Here is a 20,742-nt window from a genome sequence, read left to right as displayed (position 1 = left end):
GACTTGATGTTCATATGTGCAAGCTGCCGATTTAGCAGGTGAGGCCTCCTGGCAGCTTTCGGTGACAGAGCCCTGAATGCAGGGCTGGAGGTGCTATGAAGGCCGCATCGTCTCCCATTTCATGTTCACAGCAATCCTGTGAATCAGGACCTGTCATTAGCATCCCAGCTTCAGAAATGAGGCTTAGAGAGACGAAGCAACTTGTCTACTAAGTGCTGGAGATGGAATAAACCCAAGCCCGACCAAATGATGCATTCACCCAACATACTGTCTGGTCTCCCATTTCACTTAAGCCTGGGTTTCCTTTCCGACCTAACGAATAGTCAAGCAGTGTAGCGGCCTGCAGCACTGTTGAGACTTCTTACCTTTTGCTCCGGTCAGCTATTAATGCTTAACCACTCCCCGGCCCCTGCGGCACACTACGGCAATGATTTGAGCATGCTCACGGTCAAGAATTCGGACATGGCAGAATAGGATTCCTCACTCCCCTGCTCCCTGATGTCTGGCGTCTTCCATGGGAAGACTAGAGGGATAGAGAGGGACTCACATGGCTGGAATCTAGAATCTTCTGGAGGCTTCTTCATCTTTTGGCCAGACTTGTACACACAGGTCATGGGCCACTGTGGGGAAGCTGGAGGGCCTTCTGTGACCCAGCCTTAAAAGTCACTCTATCGGTTGAGCAAGCTTGCCAAGTTTCAAGGGAAGAGGGACTAGAATCCCACCTCTTTTTAAAAAGTGTTTATTTATTTTTGAGAGAGAGAGAGAGTGTGTGTGTATGAGTCAGGGATGAGCAGAGAGAGAGAGAGGGAGACAGAGAATCACTAGCAGATGGGGCTCGATTTCATGAACCTTGAGATTATGACGTGAGCCTAAATCAAGAGGCAGATGCTTAAATGAGCCACCCAGAGCCCGTAGACCCCTACCTCTTAATGGGCAGAATTTCAGAGTGTTTTAAAACTACTACCTCATTCTTATCTTTCTAATTGGCTTCAAAATATCAGGTATAATAAAGATGGCCCCACACCTAAAAGCCAAAGATGGTTCAGCAGCATAGAATTTCCAAGGCATATTCTTTTTCTTCCTACCATCTTATTTGGAAGCTGTTTTTGAAATGCATTTCTCACTTCCTATTAGTGACTAGTGTTTTTATAAGTCAAAATGACCTAGATAATGTCATGGTAACCAACAACTCAAAACTCTCAGTGAAAATGAAGTTTAGCTCTTATTCACAGTGTGTATTTCCCACAACTCTATTGGATGCTCTGCTCCACGTTGTTTGTCCTTTAGGGTCCGGGCATCTGGAACATGGCTGGTTACTGTAATCAGAAGAGCTTTGGCCGAAAGCGACCACATCTTCTCCAGTTTTAAAGCAATGGCTCGGAATTGTCTAAAGGCCCCACCTGGCCATAGAAGGACCTGGAAGCTCAGCCTTCTGTGTCAGGGAAGAGAGGAGCCACCGGTATTGGTGTGTGACACAAATGGCTACCAAAGTGACCAACTAATGCCAGGAAAGAAAGGGAGCTTACGCTTACTATTTTGAATAGCCTTTCTGAGCCTAGACCTATAAGGGCTTTGGAACCAAATATTTGTTAACTAATCTTTTCAAAGCATATAAATGTGAACTCGTTTGGATGGATGTGAACCAGTATGTGAATACACTCAGATTCTGTTACACAAACCAAATTTCAAAGTCCAGTGATTACGTCACATGTGAGGAGATCTGGGCAGCCAGGTGGGGTTCCCAGCTGGCTGGGTTTAATGATCCTGCAGGGCACCCTGAGGGAAAATGCGTGACTACCCATATCTATGAACCACTGCTCTTCAGAGGTGCCCCATAGTCCTGGTATAGGTTCTATACTGGGCCCTGGTCTGTGTAGCCCTAAAACTCAGGGGCTCTTCCAGGCTGGAGAGGGTATAAGATCTGGCTTGAGGACACCATGAAGTACAGTTTGGAGCTTTCTGGCGATATATCCATAGGTCTCTTCTCCATGTGAAGAGACGCTCACCAGTGTGTGTCTTTGGATAACTCACCAATGTAAATAGGACAGCCAGGCAGAAAACGGAGGGAAGTTGCTAGTTAGAAGTGGCATGGCATCTAAAGGCATTCAATTCATATTTTATGTATTCAGTAAAACCCTGGATTGCAGGTAACTTGTTCTGTGAGTGTTCTGTGAGACAGGCAAACATTTCTAATAAATTTTAACTTGATAAACGAGCGATATCTTGCAACACAAGTACGTGACGGTGAACATCAAATGATCGATCACAACTGAGCCAATGGTTCTTGAAATTCACTTCGATAATATAAGTGTTTTGGATTGAAACCATGTTTCTGGAATGAATTAGACTCACAAACCAAGGTTTTACTGTACATAAATATTAATATATATATATATATACACACATATATACAGTATTTTTTAAATGTATATACAAATTTTGTGCCAGTAAAAATCAAGAGATAACAGAGCAGACTGGATGGCCATCAACCTCCACTTTGCATGCCTCAATATAGCCTTGGGGCTGGCTTTGAAGGTGCTCCAGTGTTAGCCCTGTTCAGTTACTAGTTTGTAGGATGACAGCACTGCTTACACAGCCCCACCCCAACTGGGTGCCATGCTTGTTTTGAGTGTTTCCTGTTCATTAGCTCATTTCATCCTCACAGCTGCTCTTTGAGGTCAGGGCCCCCTATTCTGAGTAAGGAGCATTAAGGCTCATGGAGGTTACCCAAGGTCGCATAGCTCACAGGGGGTGGGGCCAGGCACTTTGGCTTCAGAGTCCCTGCTTGTAACTGCTCTTCCATACTGCTCCTTGTAGACTGAGTAGCCTGACACTTTGTTAAACATGGTTTTCAGACCTGGGTATGCATCAGAATCACTCCAGCAGCTTGTCAGGACTACACACTCTCTGATTGGTCCCCAGATTCACCAAAATGGGGTCGCCATGACAGGAGCCCCTAACAGCATCCTCGGTGATTCTTCCCTCATCCTCAGGTAATAGTCTTCTGACCAACCTCTGGGAGGTTTCTTTGGCAACGTTGAATGCATCCATAAGGAGTAACACTTCCTGGGATCCATATGTGGAAAGCCATGCTGAATCCCATTATTGTTCCAACCATTATTGTTTTAAAGAGTGATTGATTACCTAGACCTTGGCTTTCAGAAGTGGTTGGAACAGAAGTAAAAAGAGGAGGCGAATGCTTACAAGGAGAGTCCTTTGAGCAACACCAATGGGACAGTGGTTCTTTTTTTTTTAACCCTGCTTTCAATCGTGTGGTTGGATTTCTGCTGACAGTTCTGTGAGTGGTAATAGTCGGGTGGGCAACTGTAGTTTCCCTCCACATTGGTAAATGTGTTCCACTTCAAGGAAACCATTGAAGTCTGTTGTGACTATACCCATGAAGAGAAATGTGGAAGACACAGTAGAGACCCTTGAGGAGGGTGGGCAGACATCATGGCGATCTGAACCAATTAGTCATTTCCCATCCTCTCACAATGTTTTTGGTGACAGAAAGGAGGATATAAAGGGAGAGAAGAGGGAACTGTTCTAGGGGGCAGTTCTGTGAAACGTAAGCTGTCACATCTTACAGCTTGGTTTGCGTTTGCACCACAGGACAATGACAGAGCAACGAGACTCTGTCTGTTGCCTGTCACTGGTGTTGCTTTCTCCCCCCGCCCCCCATCTCCACAGGATACTTCTGAGTATGGAGCCAAATAGAGCTCACATTTGAACAAATAAAATCATCTTTGTGACTCTTCTGTTTTACTTTGGGTCTGTATCCTAGGGGCTGCCTTTCACCTCCTCAAGTCCCAAATCAATGGCGGGAGTGGAGAGAGTGGTGGAGGAGACTGGGCCTGCCTGGTCACTGTGGTTTCTAGCCAAGCTTGTCACTGCGGTCCCAAAGTGCTGCTTTATTTCTTGCTTGCATTCTTGGGGAGTGTTTCATCAGCATCTATCTTGGGGAGGCTTGCTCTCTCTCTCAGAAGAGAGATTCTGCAGAGACCTGGCTCCTGATACTGACAAGATGGATGGTCCCCTGGGTGTGGGGCTCAGAATTCAGAATTATGTAGTCATTTTTCACAGTCTCCATTTTGGCTAATTTTAGTTCTGTTGTGGATCAAGACAGGTAGATGTGTTGCACGAAAGAGGAATTAAAGTCACGGTCCTCGTGGTATGGATTATAATAAAGAGCAGAACGTTTGCAGCGTTTGGCATTTTTGCTTAATTTTTATCTGCAAAAGCATATTTGATTTTGTTTTCGGGGATAATTCCTATTCTAGATGCTTCCCAAATGGGTTTAAAATAGCCAGTCATTGGGGCGCCTGCGTGGCTTAGTCAGTTAAGTGTCCGACTTTCGCTTGGGTCATGATCTCACGGTTCGTGGGTTCGAGCCCCGCGTCGGGCTCTGTGCTGACTGCCAGCTCAGAGCCTGGAGCCTGTTTCAGAGTCTGTGTCTCCCTCTCTCTCTGACCCTCCCCTGCTCACGCTGTCTCTCTCTCTCTCTCTCTCTCTCCTAGAAATAAATAAAAACATTTAAAAAATAATAATAAAATAAAATAAAATAGCCAGTCATCCTTCTTACCTGAAATCTGGGCGATTGTAACCCAGGTGGCGTCTTATAGGGCACCCTTGTGGGAACTGGAGAAACCACCTGTGAGAGTGGGCAGGATGAAGAGGCTGGTGGATGGCATCTTTGTGGGAAGACAAAGGCACCCCTTCCCCTGGGAAGATGTGTGGCCCTTGCCATCTTCTGAGATGGGCTTGGGATGGATTCCCAACCCCACTTACCCCTTTGGGCAGGAGCCCTTTTAAGTGGCCTTGAGGGTTACAGACCTCTGTCCTTGACTCTCTGTTACATTGTGTATTCTGGATTTTTTTAATGTTTATTTATTTATTTTGAGAGACAGAGTGCGTACATAAGCAAGGGAGGGGCAGAGAGAGAGAATCCCAAGCAGGCTCTGTGCTGTGAGCACAGAATCCAAGAGCCGTGAGATCATGACCTGAGTTGAAATCAAGTGTCAGAGGCTTAAGCGACTGAGCCCCCCAGGCACCCCATGAGTGTTCGGGATTTAAAGGGCACTGAAATCAAAAACTTTTCCAATGCTGGGATGTTTTGGAAACCAGTCAGAGGATGACTCCAAGTTTATAATCTTAACAGGTATGGCTTGCTCCACGACTCCTGAGATGCAAGGAATGTTACACTTCTGCGTTGTGCAGAACGCACAATCTCTAACTTGGTCGCCCCTCTCTGAGTTAGCAGGAAACTCAGTAGCTTCACAGAGTTGAGTATAAGAATCACATATACTCAAATGGCCATTTGAGGCTCCCTCCCTTTTCCGAAGCATCTAAGAGCACAGAGAAGGGACGGAGGCACGGAGAGGGTGCGTGCTTTCCTGGGGAGAGTGCAAGTTTTTGTGACTGGCGGTGCTCTCTGCTGTTTTGCGACACCGTGTCTGTGTGGTGTCCCCACCATCTGGCTGAGGCACTGCTCTGGGCAAGGGCACAGGCACTTTGCTCCAGCGGTCCTTGCCACTGCCCATAGCCCTCCTCAGCGTCATTGCACCCAGTGGGGCTCACATTCCCACCATTTCCAGAACGCAGAGTCCTTTCCCTTTACTGTTTCCCTGGATTGGACAGTTTTCTTTTCCTTTCAAGTTTGGATGGTGACGCCTTCACCCCAGCACTAGCACCATCTTGGTAGGTAGTGCTAATTAGAATCCCTCAAGAACCTGTTAACTCTTCCCAAGCAAAGAGGGGTTCCTGGCTTAAGAAACATGAAGTCAGGGGGTGCCTGGGTGGGTCAGTTTGTTAAGCATCCTACTTCAGCTCAGGTCATGATCTCACAGTTTGTGGGTTTGAGCCCCACATCAGGCTCTGTGCTGACCGCTCAGAGCCTGGAGCCTGCTTCGGATTCTGTGTCTCCCTCTCTCTCTGTCCCTCCCCTGCTTGCTCTCTCTTTCTCTCAAAAATAAATAAACAAACATTAAAAAAATTTTTTTAAAGAGGGGCGCCTGGGTGGCTTAGTTGGTTAAGCGTCCGACTTTCGCTTAGGTCATGATCTCGCAGTTTGTGGGTTCAAGCCCCACGTCAGTCTCTGTCCTGCCTGCCGGCTCAGAGCCTGGAGCCTGTTTCAGTCTGTGACTCCCTCTCTCTCTGACCCTCCCCTGCTCATGCTCTCTCTCCCTCTCTCTCCTAGAAATAAATAAAACATTTAAAAAAAATTTTTTTAAAAGAAAGAACCATGAAGCCTGGACTCTCCTTTGGATTGTAGAGGAAGCTATGGGGAAATGGATGGACAGTTTTGTCTCTTCCTGGTGAAGGATACCAAGCACAAGGTTTCCCAGATCACCCACACATTAAATGCTGGAAAGTTCACCTGATAACATCATTTCCCAAACCCTCCTTTTTTTTTTTAGCATTTCTAATGGGCAAGACACAAACCATGAGGAAAACAGACAGTAAGAAAAGATTTGCCTTCTAGCAACTTAGAATTTAACTGAAGTGTGTTGAGGAAGAGAGAGGAGGAAAAACAACTCTACAAATTCCTGTAAAGCAAGAAATGAAAGGAATCAGCCGAGAAGCAAGTGAACATTCTGGAGAATGGGGGGAGCCTCCCAGGGTGGGGTGGGGTCATTGGAAGGTCTCAGGAAGGCAGCCTCGAGGGGTGGGTGAGATTGTAGCGTGGTTCTGAACTCAGCACAGGCAGCTGTGGAGAAGGGGGGGGCGGTGGGCTGCCTCAGGCTCAGGGGTCACAGTTTCAGAGCTGCAAAGGTGTGAGACCAGGAGCGGCTCCTGGAAAGGAAGGGCATTGTCATTTCCTGTGGCTGCCGTAACTTAGTCCCACAGACCTGGTGGCTTGAAGCAATAGAAATGGGTCTCTCCCTGTCCAGGAGGCTGGCATTCTGCGGTCACCATGTCACACTGACGATATCATCTCTACCTCAGGCTTCCTCTTCTCTCAGCTCCTCTGAGTGCCTGTGTGAGATCTCCCACCGACTCTCTCTCTTGAGGACAGCTGTGATTGCCTTTAGGGCCCAGCTGGAAAATTTCATCTCAAGATCTTTAACCTGATCATATCTGCAAAGAACCTTTCCCCCACCCCAAATAAGGTCACATTTATACACTCCAGGGATCTGAGCCTGACATCTTGGAGACTGTAAGTCTGCCCACCGGAGAGAGTGAGACCCAGCCATGCAGAGCCTAACCGCCCTGCCAAGAGGGGCCGAGAATGGCCTTGGAAAGTTCACCCAAGACTTACCCCAAGGCATCAGACGAACAAGTCTGGTCCGAGAAGTTCTGATGGTGAGGCTGAGAACATGAGCAGACCCCTGCAAGCTGGGGCTGGCAGAGGAGGGAGCAGTGGATGAGAGGGGAGTGGGTGGTTGGCGGCCCCTTGCGAATATATGATCCCTGGGGTTGTCAGCTGCTTGCATGTGGGAGAGAAAGGCTCACCCAAGAGCACTTCTGGCCCAGCCGCTGGAGAGATTAGTGGGATATGCCATGGCGGCCATGAGCTGGTCTGGTGAGGACATTAATTTTGGTTTGCCAGAAGTTTTGTTTTATAATGGGGAACAAAAGCTTTTTCTCACCGGTGGTAGAAAGCTGGGCAATGACAGTCCCTCAAAATGATCCAAGGAAAACATGATTGGGGTGAGTTTACTAGATCAAAGCGATTTTGTTTTCATTTGTTTTGAAAGTTTGATCTCTTTCAGAGCGCGAAGAGACTAAGGTTACCTCAAGAAATCCAAGGGTAGGTCCTGTCATAGGGCCAGGTCCCGAAGGCCAGACCTTGAGCAAAGTTATACATCCAGGCCTCCCTGGCTGGAGCTAATGGATCTTTCCTTTAGAGATTATTGGGAGTCACCATTTTTTCCCTTTCTGCCAACTCTTTGTTTCCCTGTGCTCTCTTCAATCTTTATTTTTCCTAGTTTCTTTCTGCCTTCTTACAATTCTTTGTCATCTTTCTCCAAGTCCCTGCTTTGGCCTAACCCTGGGTTACCGTGGCACCCTCGTGGCTAATTATTATAACCTCAGGGTTAATTTAGCTCCCAGTGTTAACCACTTCATTCTTTCATTACCTATCAGTTTAATCCCTGAGTGAAAGAGCCTGATCAGCTGGGTTATGTGTTGTCCTCGGTTATCTGGCAGGTGGCTGACCAGCCTTTGATGGCCGCCTGTGGGTCAGGGACCCCGTCCTGGTCTGGTCAGCTGTGGCAGAGTGTGGAATTGTGTGACGTGAACAAGAAAACCCAACCTTGAGGGGTGCCTGGGTGGCTCAGTTGGTTGAACATCTGACTCTTGATTTCAGTTTAAGTCATGATCCAAGGGTCTTGGGATTGAGCCCCATGTTGGTCTCTGCCCTGAGCATGGAGCCTGCTTGAGATTCTCTCTCTCCCCACCCCGCCCCTCTTCCATACTTGTGCTCTCTCTCTAAAAAAATAAATAAATAAAATCATGAAAAAAAAGAAGAAGAAAAGAAAACCGAGCCTTGAGCTGGAACAAAGAATTAGGCAGGCCTAGTAACCAGCACCATAGAGCAGTGGCTGGCAAAGGGCAGTCCCTGCACCTGAGTGTCAGCATTCCCTGCAACTTGTTAGAAAGCACGTTCTTGGGTCCTACCCCACACCTCCTGGATCAGGAACTCGGGGAGGGGACCAGCAGCCTGTGCTTCCACACACCCTCCCCCCCGGGGATTCTGATGCATGTTCACTTTTGAGATCCACTGCCTAAACCGAACCAACAGCACGTGGACTGAAACCCAATGTTGGCATGAAATCACGAGATGCGGGTGGGCAGACCAGCAGGAGTGGAGATGCAGGCGGGCCCTAAGAATCAGGTGAAAGTGGAGTTTGGTATAAATTCCTACCTTACTGACTCTAGAGGGTCTGTATCTTCTGGTGGTGAGTGAGCTGCGCTCTCCCGGGTGGTATGACCTGCCCGGAACCAGGCACTGGAATAAGTGCCGTTACCCACTGTGGTCCTCCCCACACCCGCAGCTCCCTGACCACAGAAACACACTCCTCCTTCAAGACCAGCCCAGCGCTGGGCTCGCTCCACAAATTCTGACAAATCTGACTTAATAAGTGATGGTGTTTCTAGTTAAGGTTTTGTTTTTCTCAAAAAAAAAAAAATATCAGTTCAGTATTTACTTTGAGTCTGGTGACACTCAGATCATTTACACCTCTCCTGTCTACTGTCAGTCAGTGTAAGAAGTTCAGTTGTTTAGGGGTTTGTTTTTATGGCCCCAATTTACATGCACGTGGATCAACACCACCACCACAGCAACATCAAGGAGGTGAGGATTCGAGGAAAAGTGCAAGGAAAAACTCTGTCCGTCCTTCCAGAGAGTATGAACAGGTTAAAACCTAATACAGGCCTGGGCTTAGGGTGAGGTTAGCAAGATGCAAAATTTAAAGAGGCACAAAAACTCAGCAATCAAAATAAATATATCAATGCAATAATTTTAAAAATCAGCATCAATGCCCGGATGCCTGGGTGGCTCAGCCTGCTAAGCATGTGACTTTAGGTTTCAGCTCAGGTCCTGATCTCATGGGTTTGTGGGGTCAAGCCCCGAGTCGGGTTCTGGGCTGACAGCATGGAGCCTGCTTGGGATTCTCTCTGTCCCTCTCTCTCCCTGCCTCTCCCCTACTCATGAAGTGCTCTCCCTCTCTCTTTCTCTTTCTCAAAATAAATAAATATACTTAAAGAAATTAAAACCAGTGCAGTTAAAACCTATGATAAACAATCTGAACATTTTAAATAGAGACAGGCTCTGGTTCTCTGTTCAGCCTGGTTGGCTTATTAACCAGACAGTCCTCCAAGATGAAGGAAAGACACTGGAGCCCCACTGAGAGTGCTGTTGGATGCATACATTGCCGACTCCATTTGCAGCAAGAGAGGCACTCACTCTTTCCCGCCCTTGAGCATAGAAAAACTATGTCAAGCACTTCGTAGAAAAAAGGATGTTTTCTTCCTCATGGATGAAAGTCTGTATTTGTTTATTCCTTCCATTCACGAAGAGTCATCTTGGACCTTCTAATGCGTTCACGTAACCGGAAATACTCTTCTTCCCGCTGTCCCTCCTCCTCTCGGTCAGCGCAGATGGCTGGCCCATCTCGTCTGACCGCTCACCTGCACTAGGACTTGTCTGGTGCAGTGGGTATTGATCCCACTGTTCCATCATCTGTCCCCCTTCACTCCTTTGATCCCATCTGTCTTTCTTGTGATTCCTTGTATCGGGGATGGATTGGAAGGAGCAGTCAAGGAGGCATCACTGTGTTCTTCGCTCAGCCACCAAACAGACATGTGACCCTGCGCCCAACCTGGCTCCTCTCTGTTTCCTCATCTGTAACAAGAAAAACTCAAAGCCCGTGTTCCTCTCTGCTTCTCATGCTCTGTGCTTCTAGTTCTGTCTCGGAAATCTCACTTCCCCAGGCTTCTGATTTTTAACTCCTTGGCTCACTCCTCGTTCTGAGGGCCTTCCCCATTGCCTCGGGAAAATTAATCTCCCCTCACTCTTTTCCATGGTGCATGGTGGATGATAAAAGTGTTTGGGATTCACATGTATAAACGCTGTGATTTCTGAAGAAAACCATGCCAACAAACTTCCATTGACCCTCCCACTTGCCCAGAGCACTCTGCATTTATGGCCCTAGAAGTCTCTGTCTACCTCATCATCTTCTTTTTACCAAGCTGATATAGCATTCATTTATTCAACTGATATCCATTGAATGCCTCCTAAGTAGAAAGCACCTTTCAAAAGCCCCAAGGTAAACAAAATTCTTGCCTGCATGGCGTGGGCAATTATTCTAGTACCTGTATGTTTACTTTATACACTCAGGCAAGAAAAAAAGACATTGCTTTTATGATCCTTAATTTATGACTTGAAGCTTCTATTCTACAAGGTTGGCAAAGATTTTAATCTTGGGCATTTTTAGGGAGGGCCTGTTCCAGAACTCTGTAGGGTCATACAAACATCCGAAGACTTTCTAGGTTGCTGGAAAGTGGATCAAAGACCTCCCTAGTGTTCAGTCCGTGGTGAGCGTCACTCATGTCCTCCTTCCCAAACCTTCATGGTCCACATCTTCTGTGCCGTGTTGGCCTGGAGCTCTCTGCTCCAGATGGGAGCCCCCGTGTTCAAGGTCTTCCTTATAGGAAGTCTCCAAAACTGTGTTCCTTTCCTTTCATGATGCATAAGTACCACTGAAGCCTTTTTCTCTGACATGATCAGAGCAAGGGACAAGTGCTTGGTTCGTGAATCTAGAAAGAGTTAAAAAGAGGTAACTAAGTGCATATCTTGACCATTGTATTTTTAACACAAAACATATAAATATATATTTATTTGTCAGTCTTTTAATATTGACCCAAGACCTTTTCTTTGAATATGAGCACACTGTTTGGTGGTGTGATTATCTTTATTAAAAAGATTCCCCCTCATTATTCATCAGTAATGTTCACTTTTAATGTCTTTATAGCTAGTGGGAATTTAGAGACACTTGGGAAGCCATCTGAAGAAAGTGTTTACAAGATTACAGTGTAATCTTGGCTTCAGGAGTAGAACCCAGTGATTCATCTATTACGTACGAAACCCAGTGCTCATCCCCTAAAGTGCCCATCACCCATTTCACCCATCCCCCCCACCCAACTCCCCTCAAGCAACCCGCAGTTTATTCTCTGTATTTAAGAGTCTCTTAGGTGAGGCTCCTGGGTGGCTGAGTCGGTTAGGCATCTGACTACAGCTCAGGTCATGATCTCGCCATTAGTGAGTTCAAGCCCCACGTTGGGCTCTGTGCTGACAGCTCAGAGCCTGGAGCCTGCTTCGGATTCTGTGTGTCTCCCTCTCTGCTCCTCCCCGGCTCATGCTCTCTCTCTCTCAAAAATAAAATAAACCAAAAAAAATGTTTTTAAAAGAATCACTTAGGGTTTGCCTCCCTTTCTGTTTTTATCTTATTTTTCCTTCCCTTCCTCTATGTTATCTGTTGTGTTTTTCAAATTCCACATATGAGTGAAATCATATGATATCTGTTCCTCTCTGACTGACTTATTTCTCTTAGCATAATACCCTATCTTGACCTTTGTACATTTTTTATCCTTCCCCATTATTTCACTGTATCTCACTCACATTAATTTTACAGCATTAGCTCATTGTCATTACCTAATTCTTTCCTAAACATTCAACTTAATTTTAATAGAAGGAAATCTTACATATACTCACATCTCACTGGTTTACATATAGTTTAATAATTGCATATTCTAAACGACAAGTCTAACAGATGTTAACATATTTAGGAACAAACTTAACCGATTCCTGATAAGCACGTAAACCAATGGCTAGAGGCTCAAGTAGGTGACAATATTCAAAAGTGATATACTGGTCACAGGTCCTGGGCTGGTGACCTCATTCAGGATGTTTTACAGAAACAGAAAGCTTAGGCTTGTTTATCTACCAGTTCAATGGAAATCAGTCCAGAAAATGTTGCAGTGTTTACAGCATCAGTTAAAACTGTGCTTTCCCTATTGTCTTGCCAGTAGATACCATCACTTAAGGACTTGGAGTTGAAAGTCTTTGATCTCGAAGCTCACAATGATGTGAAATAAAATACGTCTTACTTTTTTAGTTCTTGAAGTGTCAAGTTCAATTTCACTGCGTTTTGTTAAATAGATGGGATATTGGCCCTAATCCTAACCTAAGTCTGAGAGAAAAAAAAAGCACAACAGAATATTACCCAGCATAGAAAAGAATGAAATCCTGCCATGTGCAACATGAATGGAGCTAGAGAGTCTTAGACTAAGTGAAATAAGTCAATCAGAGAAAGACAAATACCATATGATTTCACTTATATATGGAATTTAAGAAACAAAACAAAGGAGCAAGTGGAATTAAAGAAAGAGAGAAAGAAACAAGCCAAGAAACAGACTGTTAACCAGAGGACAAATTGATGGTCCCCAGAGGAGAGGTGGGTGGGGGGAGGGGTGAAACAGACAGTGAAGATTAAGGAGGGCACTTATTGTGATGGGCCCCGGGTGATGTCCGGACGTGTTGAATCACAATATTGTACACCTGAAATTAATATGACGCTGTATGTTGACTAACTGGAATTTAAATAAAAACTTTAAAAAAAATAAAGTTTATCTTTACTTACCCTCCAGGACCTCAGTTAAAGTGATTGAGTTTTCATTCTTGTTCTCTGTCTTCATTTAACCTCTTTCATAGGTGTTAATGAAGAGTTAGATAACAGCAACAACAAATGAAGCCGGGAGCATGGGGAGAGGGAAGAGAAGACAGGAAAGAGGCCAAAAGCTAATAATCTGATCTCTGTACAAAGTGGGTACTGGGCTCCCCGGAATCCAGATGCCACGGTACGGGCATCACATGGAATCTGGCCTCACAAAATGTGCTAGTAGCAAATTTTTCTGGGCACCAGTTGGGTTACTAAAAGAAAATAAAAACTTCTGTCTCTGTATGTCACGTTCGCGGCTGCGGAACCAGACAGAAGTGCTTGCGCCCTTGTGGAATGGCTGTGTCTACTTAACGTTTTCATCTTCCTTCTAACTTGTAAGATTATATCTGAGCTTCTCCGTCCAGTATTCTTCATAAGTAAGATGACTTCATGCAGTTAGCCATAAGTGTGTTAAATACTAGACTTGCTTCTAGAACAGTCTTTCCAAAGCCCAGGGCTGATCGTGTCACCTTTAACTCAGAAAACTACATCTCCCCTTGCCCTAATGAATTAAATCCCTACCCTTTGCCCTGGCATTTAGACCCCTCTAAACAAGGCTTGCTCACAGGGGCACCTGAATGGCTCAGTTGGTTAAGCATCGAACTTCAGCTCAGGTCATGATCTCCCCATTCGTGAGTTCAAGCCCTGCAATGGGCTCTGTGCTGACAGCTCAGAGTCTGGAGCCTACTTCGGATTCTGTGTCTCCCTCTCTGCCTGCCCCTCCCCTGCTCGCACTCTGTCTCTCTCAAAAATAGAATAAAGCATTAAAAAAATCAAACAGGGCTCGCCCACATGTGATTCAGGACTACCCTGTGTCTATACTCCACTCAGGACACACTGGGCTCTTGTACTTGTCCTTGGACCCCGGGCATTTGCTTGTGCTTTTGTCCAATTAGAACACGTACATTCCCTTCATCCCTCTGTTTGTCAGGAAGAGGTGAGGGTTGCAAGTAGCAGAATCCTCTCCTCCCTCCACAAGTGACATGGTGGCTTTGTTCCCTAAGCCAGCATTTCCCAAACGTGTCTTTCATCAGTATCCTTGTAGTGGTGTTTGTCCTGAAATGGACTTACTAGGTTTTCACTTCAATACTTATTTATTATAGAAAGTTTCCATCTACATGAAAAAACACAATAACCCAGTGTCCCTTGATAAATCAAAGCTCACCACAGAAATGAACTCAGTAAAAGCTGCAGTGACACTACCTTCTATCTAGGAAATGCTTGCCTGAGGCACGCTCTGTTTTGGTTACTCTATGAAAGATTGGCAGCGAACAGAATTTCCTCTTGACGAAATTAGGAGGATTGAAGAAGAACGGAAAACGGAGTAACTTTCTCACCTTTCGTAGGTAACGCCGTGTCCGTGAACCGTCTGAAATAACCTCCCGCGTCGTCTGTGTGTGTGTGCATGTCCCGCGCTCTGGGAAACAGCGCCTGACTCCTGTGACCTGATCAGCAGCTAGAGGCCGAGAAAGGATTCTCCTCTCCTTGTCCTTTGCCTTTCTGCGAATCTATCGCTTAGGTTTCTAAACCACCCTCCTTCTAGGAGACCTTGAGGAGCCTCGTGAGCCACCGTGTTATTTGGTGGGAAGAAATGAGCAGTTCTTTCTGCAACACTGGCCGATGGATTGGTCTGTCTTCTCTTGAAGCATCAAGATAGTAGGCTCTTCAGGCCTATGGTCTGAGGCTGGAGAATGAATGTTTGTCCTCAAGTTCTGGTGTGCATATGTGTTTCCTAGGGGGTCCGTGGTGTCAAGGATGGGGAATGTCATAGAGGAAGACTGTGGTGTTTTCTGAACTTCCTTAATTCCCAAAGCTCTGTTCACGAAATGCCCCAGTGTTCTGGGAGCTGGGTTGGCAGGTTCCTGAGATCAGCATTTTGGGGGAGCTCGGAGAAGACTCTGGAGACCATCTCCTTCCCCTGTGCCCCCGTCATACCCCCTCCACTCTCCTCTTATGGAAGAGGAACCAGGTATCCCGCCAGCCGTGACTCTGCCTACAAGCCGCAAATTGTACTTGAACCCAGATGCTTGCGACAGAACCCAATCCCAACGGCCTCCTGTGACTGAGGTGCGTTGTTCATAGTCTGCTTTTCCTCCCTTTCCAGGCGGTGCTGAGCCCTCTCATAGCCATTGCGCTGAAAATCTCCCAGATTCATGAGAGAACCGGCCGGAGGGGCCCCACGGTCATCACCTGAATGGACGAAAGTTCAGTGACGAGGGCCAAAAGAGAGCGCTTGGCGGGAGACACTTCACCCACGCCTTCTTGCTACCTGTTTGTGCCTTTTATGACTTTGGGGGGAAAAAAAAAGATAATTTGTTGGCGGGGGTGGGGGAGGGGCGGTTGGGAAGAGAAGAAATCTGTTTTGCTTGGGTTTGGCTCAGTTCCTCCAAATGCAACAGGGCTTCAGTTGTCTGTGAAACCTGCACTATCATTTGATATCTACATTTTAGCACGCAAAGGAACCTCACCTTTTGGGGAAAGAGTAGGTGGGCTGGGAGCCTGTCCCTCCCGGTATCTGTGCATCATCCGTGTTAGGTGTGGCAAGGTGCTGAAGTCCTGGTCCGGGCACAGTGCCAGAATTAAACTGACCCTAAGCCACAGGTAACGCTGGGTAGAGCTCAGAACACTCTCCTCCGTGTGGTGGAGGGCTTGGCCTCCCCATGGAGGGGAAGCTGAGCCCCCTAATAGTGTGCCTCATGCCCACGAGCCACCGTATGGCCCCCTCCCCACCCCCCATCTCCCCGGAGTCCCTGAGCCGACTTCTCTCACCCCTTCCCAAGCATTCTGCAGATCACATTGGCACACTTTCAATGAAGCATATCAAAAGGGTGTTTTTCTCTCTTACTTTGTAAATAATACTGTTTTCGCTAGGAAGCTGGCTGCATTCTTTCAGATTCAGCCAATCATCGTGCAGGTGGAGAGTGGTTTCCTCGACAGGACTCTGCACGTGAGTGTCTAAGTTTCCACCAGCGCTTCCTTGAGGCCATCATGTAGAGCGATACATGGGTTTATATTAATTCCTCCTGGGGAGACAGAATACCACCATGTCTGCTGTCTCTCTGACATTCTCTCTCTCTGCTATCTTATCTCCCATAAGGGTCTATTTTAATGCCACCTTTTGGACGTGGTTCACATCTTACTTACAGTGGCTGTAGAAGGAGATCATGTAATTGCTGTGAAAGTGGGGAATAGAGTACTTACTGGAAGAAAACCTTATTGGTGGTAGTTATGGGCTTGAGGAGGGGTGGGGGCCCCCTGATGGAAACCAGAAGGTCACAACCGGCTCTCTGCCCAGGAGAAGAATCCTGCGGCCCTAGCAGCCTCCGTCTGTCCTCAGCCAGGACACTCGGTGTGGGGCGTGGGACCTGCTTGCATATGTTTTGCTTCCTTGGGAACGGCCCTCTCGCTTACCCCGTTGTCGCCACAGATGACGCGGTGCGCTCTGACTGTTAAGCAATGTGTTGTTGCTGTAGTCAGGACTAGGGCAAGCAGGGAGATGTTCCCAGTAAGGGATTTGTTTCCGATTTCTCTCTCTGCTTCTGTCAGAAACTTGCTAGGACACTTAGTAGCCAATAAAAAAGAAATTCCTTATTTCAACCATATGCCTGGATGGTGGATCTGTGCTTGTGTGTTCCGCCATACGTGGTCCCACGTTGCTAAGTCTGTCTTTCAGAACGCCGGCAAAGGCTGGCTTTCGTTCAGTTACGGAGATGGAACCAGAAAAGGCAAATTGCTCAAAACTGCCCTGGGGAGTCAGCAGAAAAATAAATTGGCAACTGATGTTTCATCGTAAGTATCTTCATTTCATAATGATAAAGGGTGGCTTGGAGCAGAGATTCTAAAGTTGTGACATTTATCAGCGACGAGGGTATGACATTTATCACCGGTGTTAAGTGGATGCCCGTGTCGGCCGTCTGTCCTCTGCACAGCTCTGTGTGTGGGTCCCCACACCTGCATGTGTTATTAGGCTTACCTCTGCATCAGAAAACAGGTGATTTTCCTCAAGATGCTGAACTTTTGGCCACCTCTAAATTTGAAGTTCAAATGTAAATTAATCCCCGCTTACAAATTCTGGTTTTTGTTGTTTTTGTTTTCTAGCGTAAGTGTCTGGCACAGCCTAAGCATACATTCACTCATTCGTTTATTCATTCGGCAAGCACTGGTTGAGCAGCTCCTCTCTACAGAGTCCTGGTTTCGGTGCAGTGAGACGTATAAAACATGATTCCTGCTCCTGGGACTTTGTAACTCGGGATGAGGAGGACCTGACTATCAGCAGAGAGGAACAAGCACCCTGCTTTGGGAAACACAGCGAGGTTGACTCTGAGACGATAAGACCCAAGGCACTTGATGCATTTCCCAAAGAGTGGGGTCTCCCGGAACTCACACCCATTTATATCATTTCACCAGGGGTCGGTGTAGCAAGAGCAAAGACCAGGAGTTGAGAGGTAGGGTAGCTGGAGAGGAGGCTGGCGGTGGGTCCGGTGGGAGGCCGGTGTGGGCAAGTGAGGTTGGGGGAGACACCGCGTTATAAATATCAGGCGGGACATGTGTTTGGGGCCAGCTATGGAAAGAAGCAACTGCACAGCCACCTGTTTTTACTGAGCCTCTTCTCAGCTAGATTGCCAAGGAGGAGGTCGTGTAGGGGCCCCAGGACAAGCCTTTCTCTCCTGAAACCTGCTCAGATTCACATTGCCGGAATATTATTTCCGCTTTATGTAAAACCCAAGCTTCTCTTGCTGAACTGCACATGCGTGTGCTCTTGCCTTATCCTTAGGAGAGGTTAAAGACAGGAAGTCCCCTTCCTGCACATAACAGTCTTTCTGTCCTAAGATGAACCTCCAGCCACAGGGCTTTCGGAAGAGTGAAGGACTGGAGAGGTCCAAGAATTTTGTGGGGACCACAGGAGGCAGTTATAAGATATCACGGATGGAGTGTGGCAACTCTGAGGGCCCCTCTTCTACTCGGCTGATGTGGAGGGGTTTCCTTGCTACACCATGTGCCGCCAGAACAATGAGGAGCAATGGTGTATGTGATGCACTGGTTCCCAGCCAGGGCAGGGCCACTGCCCGCCCGGGGGGTGTTTGGAAACGTGTGTGCATACGTGGCAGGGAGGAATTTAGGGTGAGGGAACCACGGATTCTAAGGATCCTGCTGGATGTCAGCCAGTCCCTTAGAAGAAAAAAAAATTGTTCTGCCTCACTCATGATTCTTGAGTTTATTAGCTGACCTTGGGAATGGCAGACAGCCATTATTAAAATGAGCTCATGTGTGAAATCTTACTGACCCACGGTACAGCCTATATCCACAGTACTCACGGAACAGATAGTTTTGTGTGACGTTTCAGACTGAAGGCCTTGGACATGACCTGAAGGCTTTCTACACAGGAAGTCTCAGACTGATGACCAGCCCCATGGCGGCACGTTGGGCGGACAGTTGACTGTGCTGAGCCAATGTTCTCTGCAGATAATACAGGCAATGACAGGGCCCAGGGTGTGCTGACTCCTGATTGGCCAACTGCGGGTCAGCGTCAGGCATGGGATTTACTTTGGCAGCCATAGCCGTCTGCCACAGCAGGTGTGTGGGATCTGAAAAGCACCTGTGGGGAACTGGTAGTGACATAACAGGTGACTCGGTTTTATTGCTTGATCATGCGCTGGGTGCTCTTGGAGCATGTGGACACTGAATCTCAGACACCTGCCTGGAGGACATTTCTTTTCCCAAGTGGAGGAGGGCCTGAGGAATCGTGTGCCTTTTGAAATGATGTAACTGCCTGTAAATCAGTATCTGGCCCTTCAACAGTTACAAACAGCAAGAGATTATCAGAGGGGGCAGAGCTTAGCAGATGCCTTTTCTACCTTGATCAGCTAGAGTCCTTATCGGCGGAAGTGGGTCATGCAGTTGACAGTCCATTTGGTATGTGAATCAGCATAACCTGTCATGGAAAATTACAGAACATGGGGAAGATATGCATTATATACCCACGTCTTTATCATCTTTTCATGTCTTTTAGCGCCTAGTAGGTGCCTCTCCCTCAGGGGAGCTGAGGAGATACCTCACCAAAGACTGTGTGTTTAAGTAGAATATTGTAGGTACGGGTAGACTTTCCAGTAAAAGGAGTTTCGGAGTGGAGAGGTCAAGTAGAGACCCGCTACATCTCAGGTATGCAAAAGATGCGGCATAATTACTATAACTGACCTTGTGATGCACATCTGGGGGCGGGGAGTTGGGGGAGTACTTAAAGTTGCTACTCAGAGGGATGTTATAGGACTAAAGTACTAGAGAACCATCGCCTCTGAGAATTTCCCTTCCTGGTCAATAGGTGAGCCTACCATTCACATTTGGAAGGAGGAATGAGTGAAGACTGTAGTGCAGGTTGGCCTCTTCCCCACACTCTTACAGCCTACATGCCTTCCTTGCCACCCAGGGAACTGTGGTTCCCCACCCGTCACTGTTAATTTCACCATAAACTTAAGGAAGAGGAGGGGATACAGTGTCTGACTCCTTAGTCAATCTCCCAGGGGTGGCCAGTGAAGTCTTATGAAGCACAATGGAACACTTTTGTTCTGACTTTTCCACTGGGTCTTAATTGCTGGGCCTCTCAAGGTGGGATTTGTTTGGGGTAATCCCCATGACCTTGATGCAAACGTGATTCAGAGTTCATATGTTTTTAAGAATGTAATAAATGTCTATCAGTAGTACTTCTTTCCAAAAAGCACCTAACTTATTTTCTGAATCAATAGTTGATGTTCAGTCATGTTCAGGTTTTCAAAAAGATGAACTCATCCTGATGCTGCATTAGTTGCACATGGAGAATCAATCTTTGACTTAGGATCCCCTATTGATGTTCTTTTTCCCCCCTCTGGTGACAAAACAGTGATGAAAGAGAAGAAAGTTTAAGTACAAAATTTATTGCAGTAAAGAGATCAAAACAGTTCTTTTATGTAAATCCAAATTAGCATGTTTCATGTGACTATCAGAAGTTGGAATAACCATCCGCTATGAATGCAAACTCTGGAAAAAAGCCCAGTGACATACTTTGTTCAGGTCAGTGGATGTTCTCAGACCCCAGGGAACATTTCAGGAGAACAATCTCAGTAGAGCGATGGAAAGAGATGACAAGAAAGATAATCAATTGCGTTGCAGGTAAATAATCATCTTCCCATTGGACAACTGTGGGTGACCTTCATATCCAGCTATTCCCTTCGTGTCAAGGACTCAAATCACGGATGCCCAAATTTATGTTTCATGTAAAGGGACCAGGATTTCCTTTTATGTGGCTTCCCATTTATTTGTCTGGATGTGCTTAATCGGTGCACTCAGCAAAAATGGGGATGAGGAGGCCACGGAGGCTCCATTCCATCTCTACAACCCTCTTCCTCCTTGAAAGATCTTCCTCCTTCCCCCACTGTCCAGACCATCTTTCATCATCGATGGGATGATCAGAGAGAAGGAAACTACACCAGGAGGTGAGGGGCGAGCTCCTAGGCAGAAAATGTGGAGGGCTTATTTACGTTTTAAAAGC

At 46.7% G+C, this 20,742-nt stretch overlaps 1 protein-coding gene across 1 annotated transcript in view; it reads left to right on the top strand.

The window, feature by feature from the left end:
* The window catches only part of PGM5 (phosphoglucomutase 5), a 209,984-nt gene extending 192,977 nt beyond the window's left edge, over positions 1-17,007 (top strand). Inside the window, exon 12 of the mRNA XM_077759298.1 lies at positions 15,325-17,007. Coding sequence (XP_077615424.1) covers positions 15,325-15,414 — 90 coding nt within the window. The 3' untranslated portion in view covers positions 15,415-17,007. The remainder of the gene's footprint in view (positions 1-15,324) is intronic.
* Positions 17,008-20,742: the final 3,735 nt, after the last annotated feature.

The sequence above is a fragment of the Crocuta crocuta genome, unplaced genomic scaffold, assembly GCF_008692635.1.
Source record: "Crocuta crocuta isolate KB4526 unplaced genomic scaffold, BGI_CrCroc_1.0 scaffold41, whole genome shotgun sequence".
Classification (NCBI taxonomy): domain Eukaryota; kingdom Metazoa; phylum Chordata; class Mammalia; order Carnivora; family Hyaenidae; genus Crocuta; species Crocuta crocuta.
The sequence above is the reverse complement of the archived record's forward strand: the minus strand, read 5'-3'. Positions and strand labels throughout refer to the sequence as shown.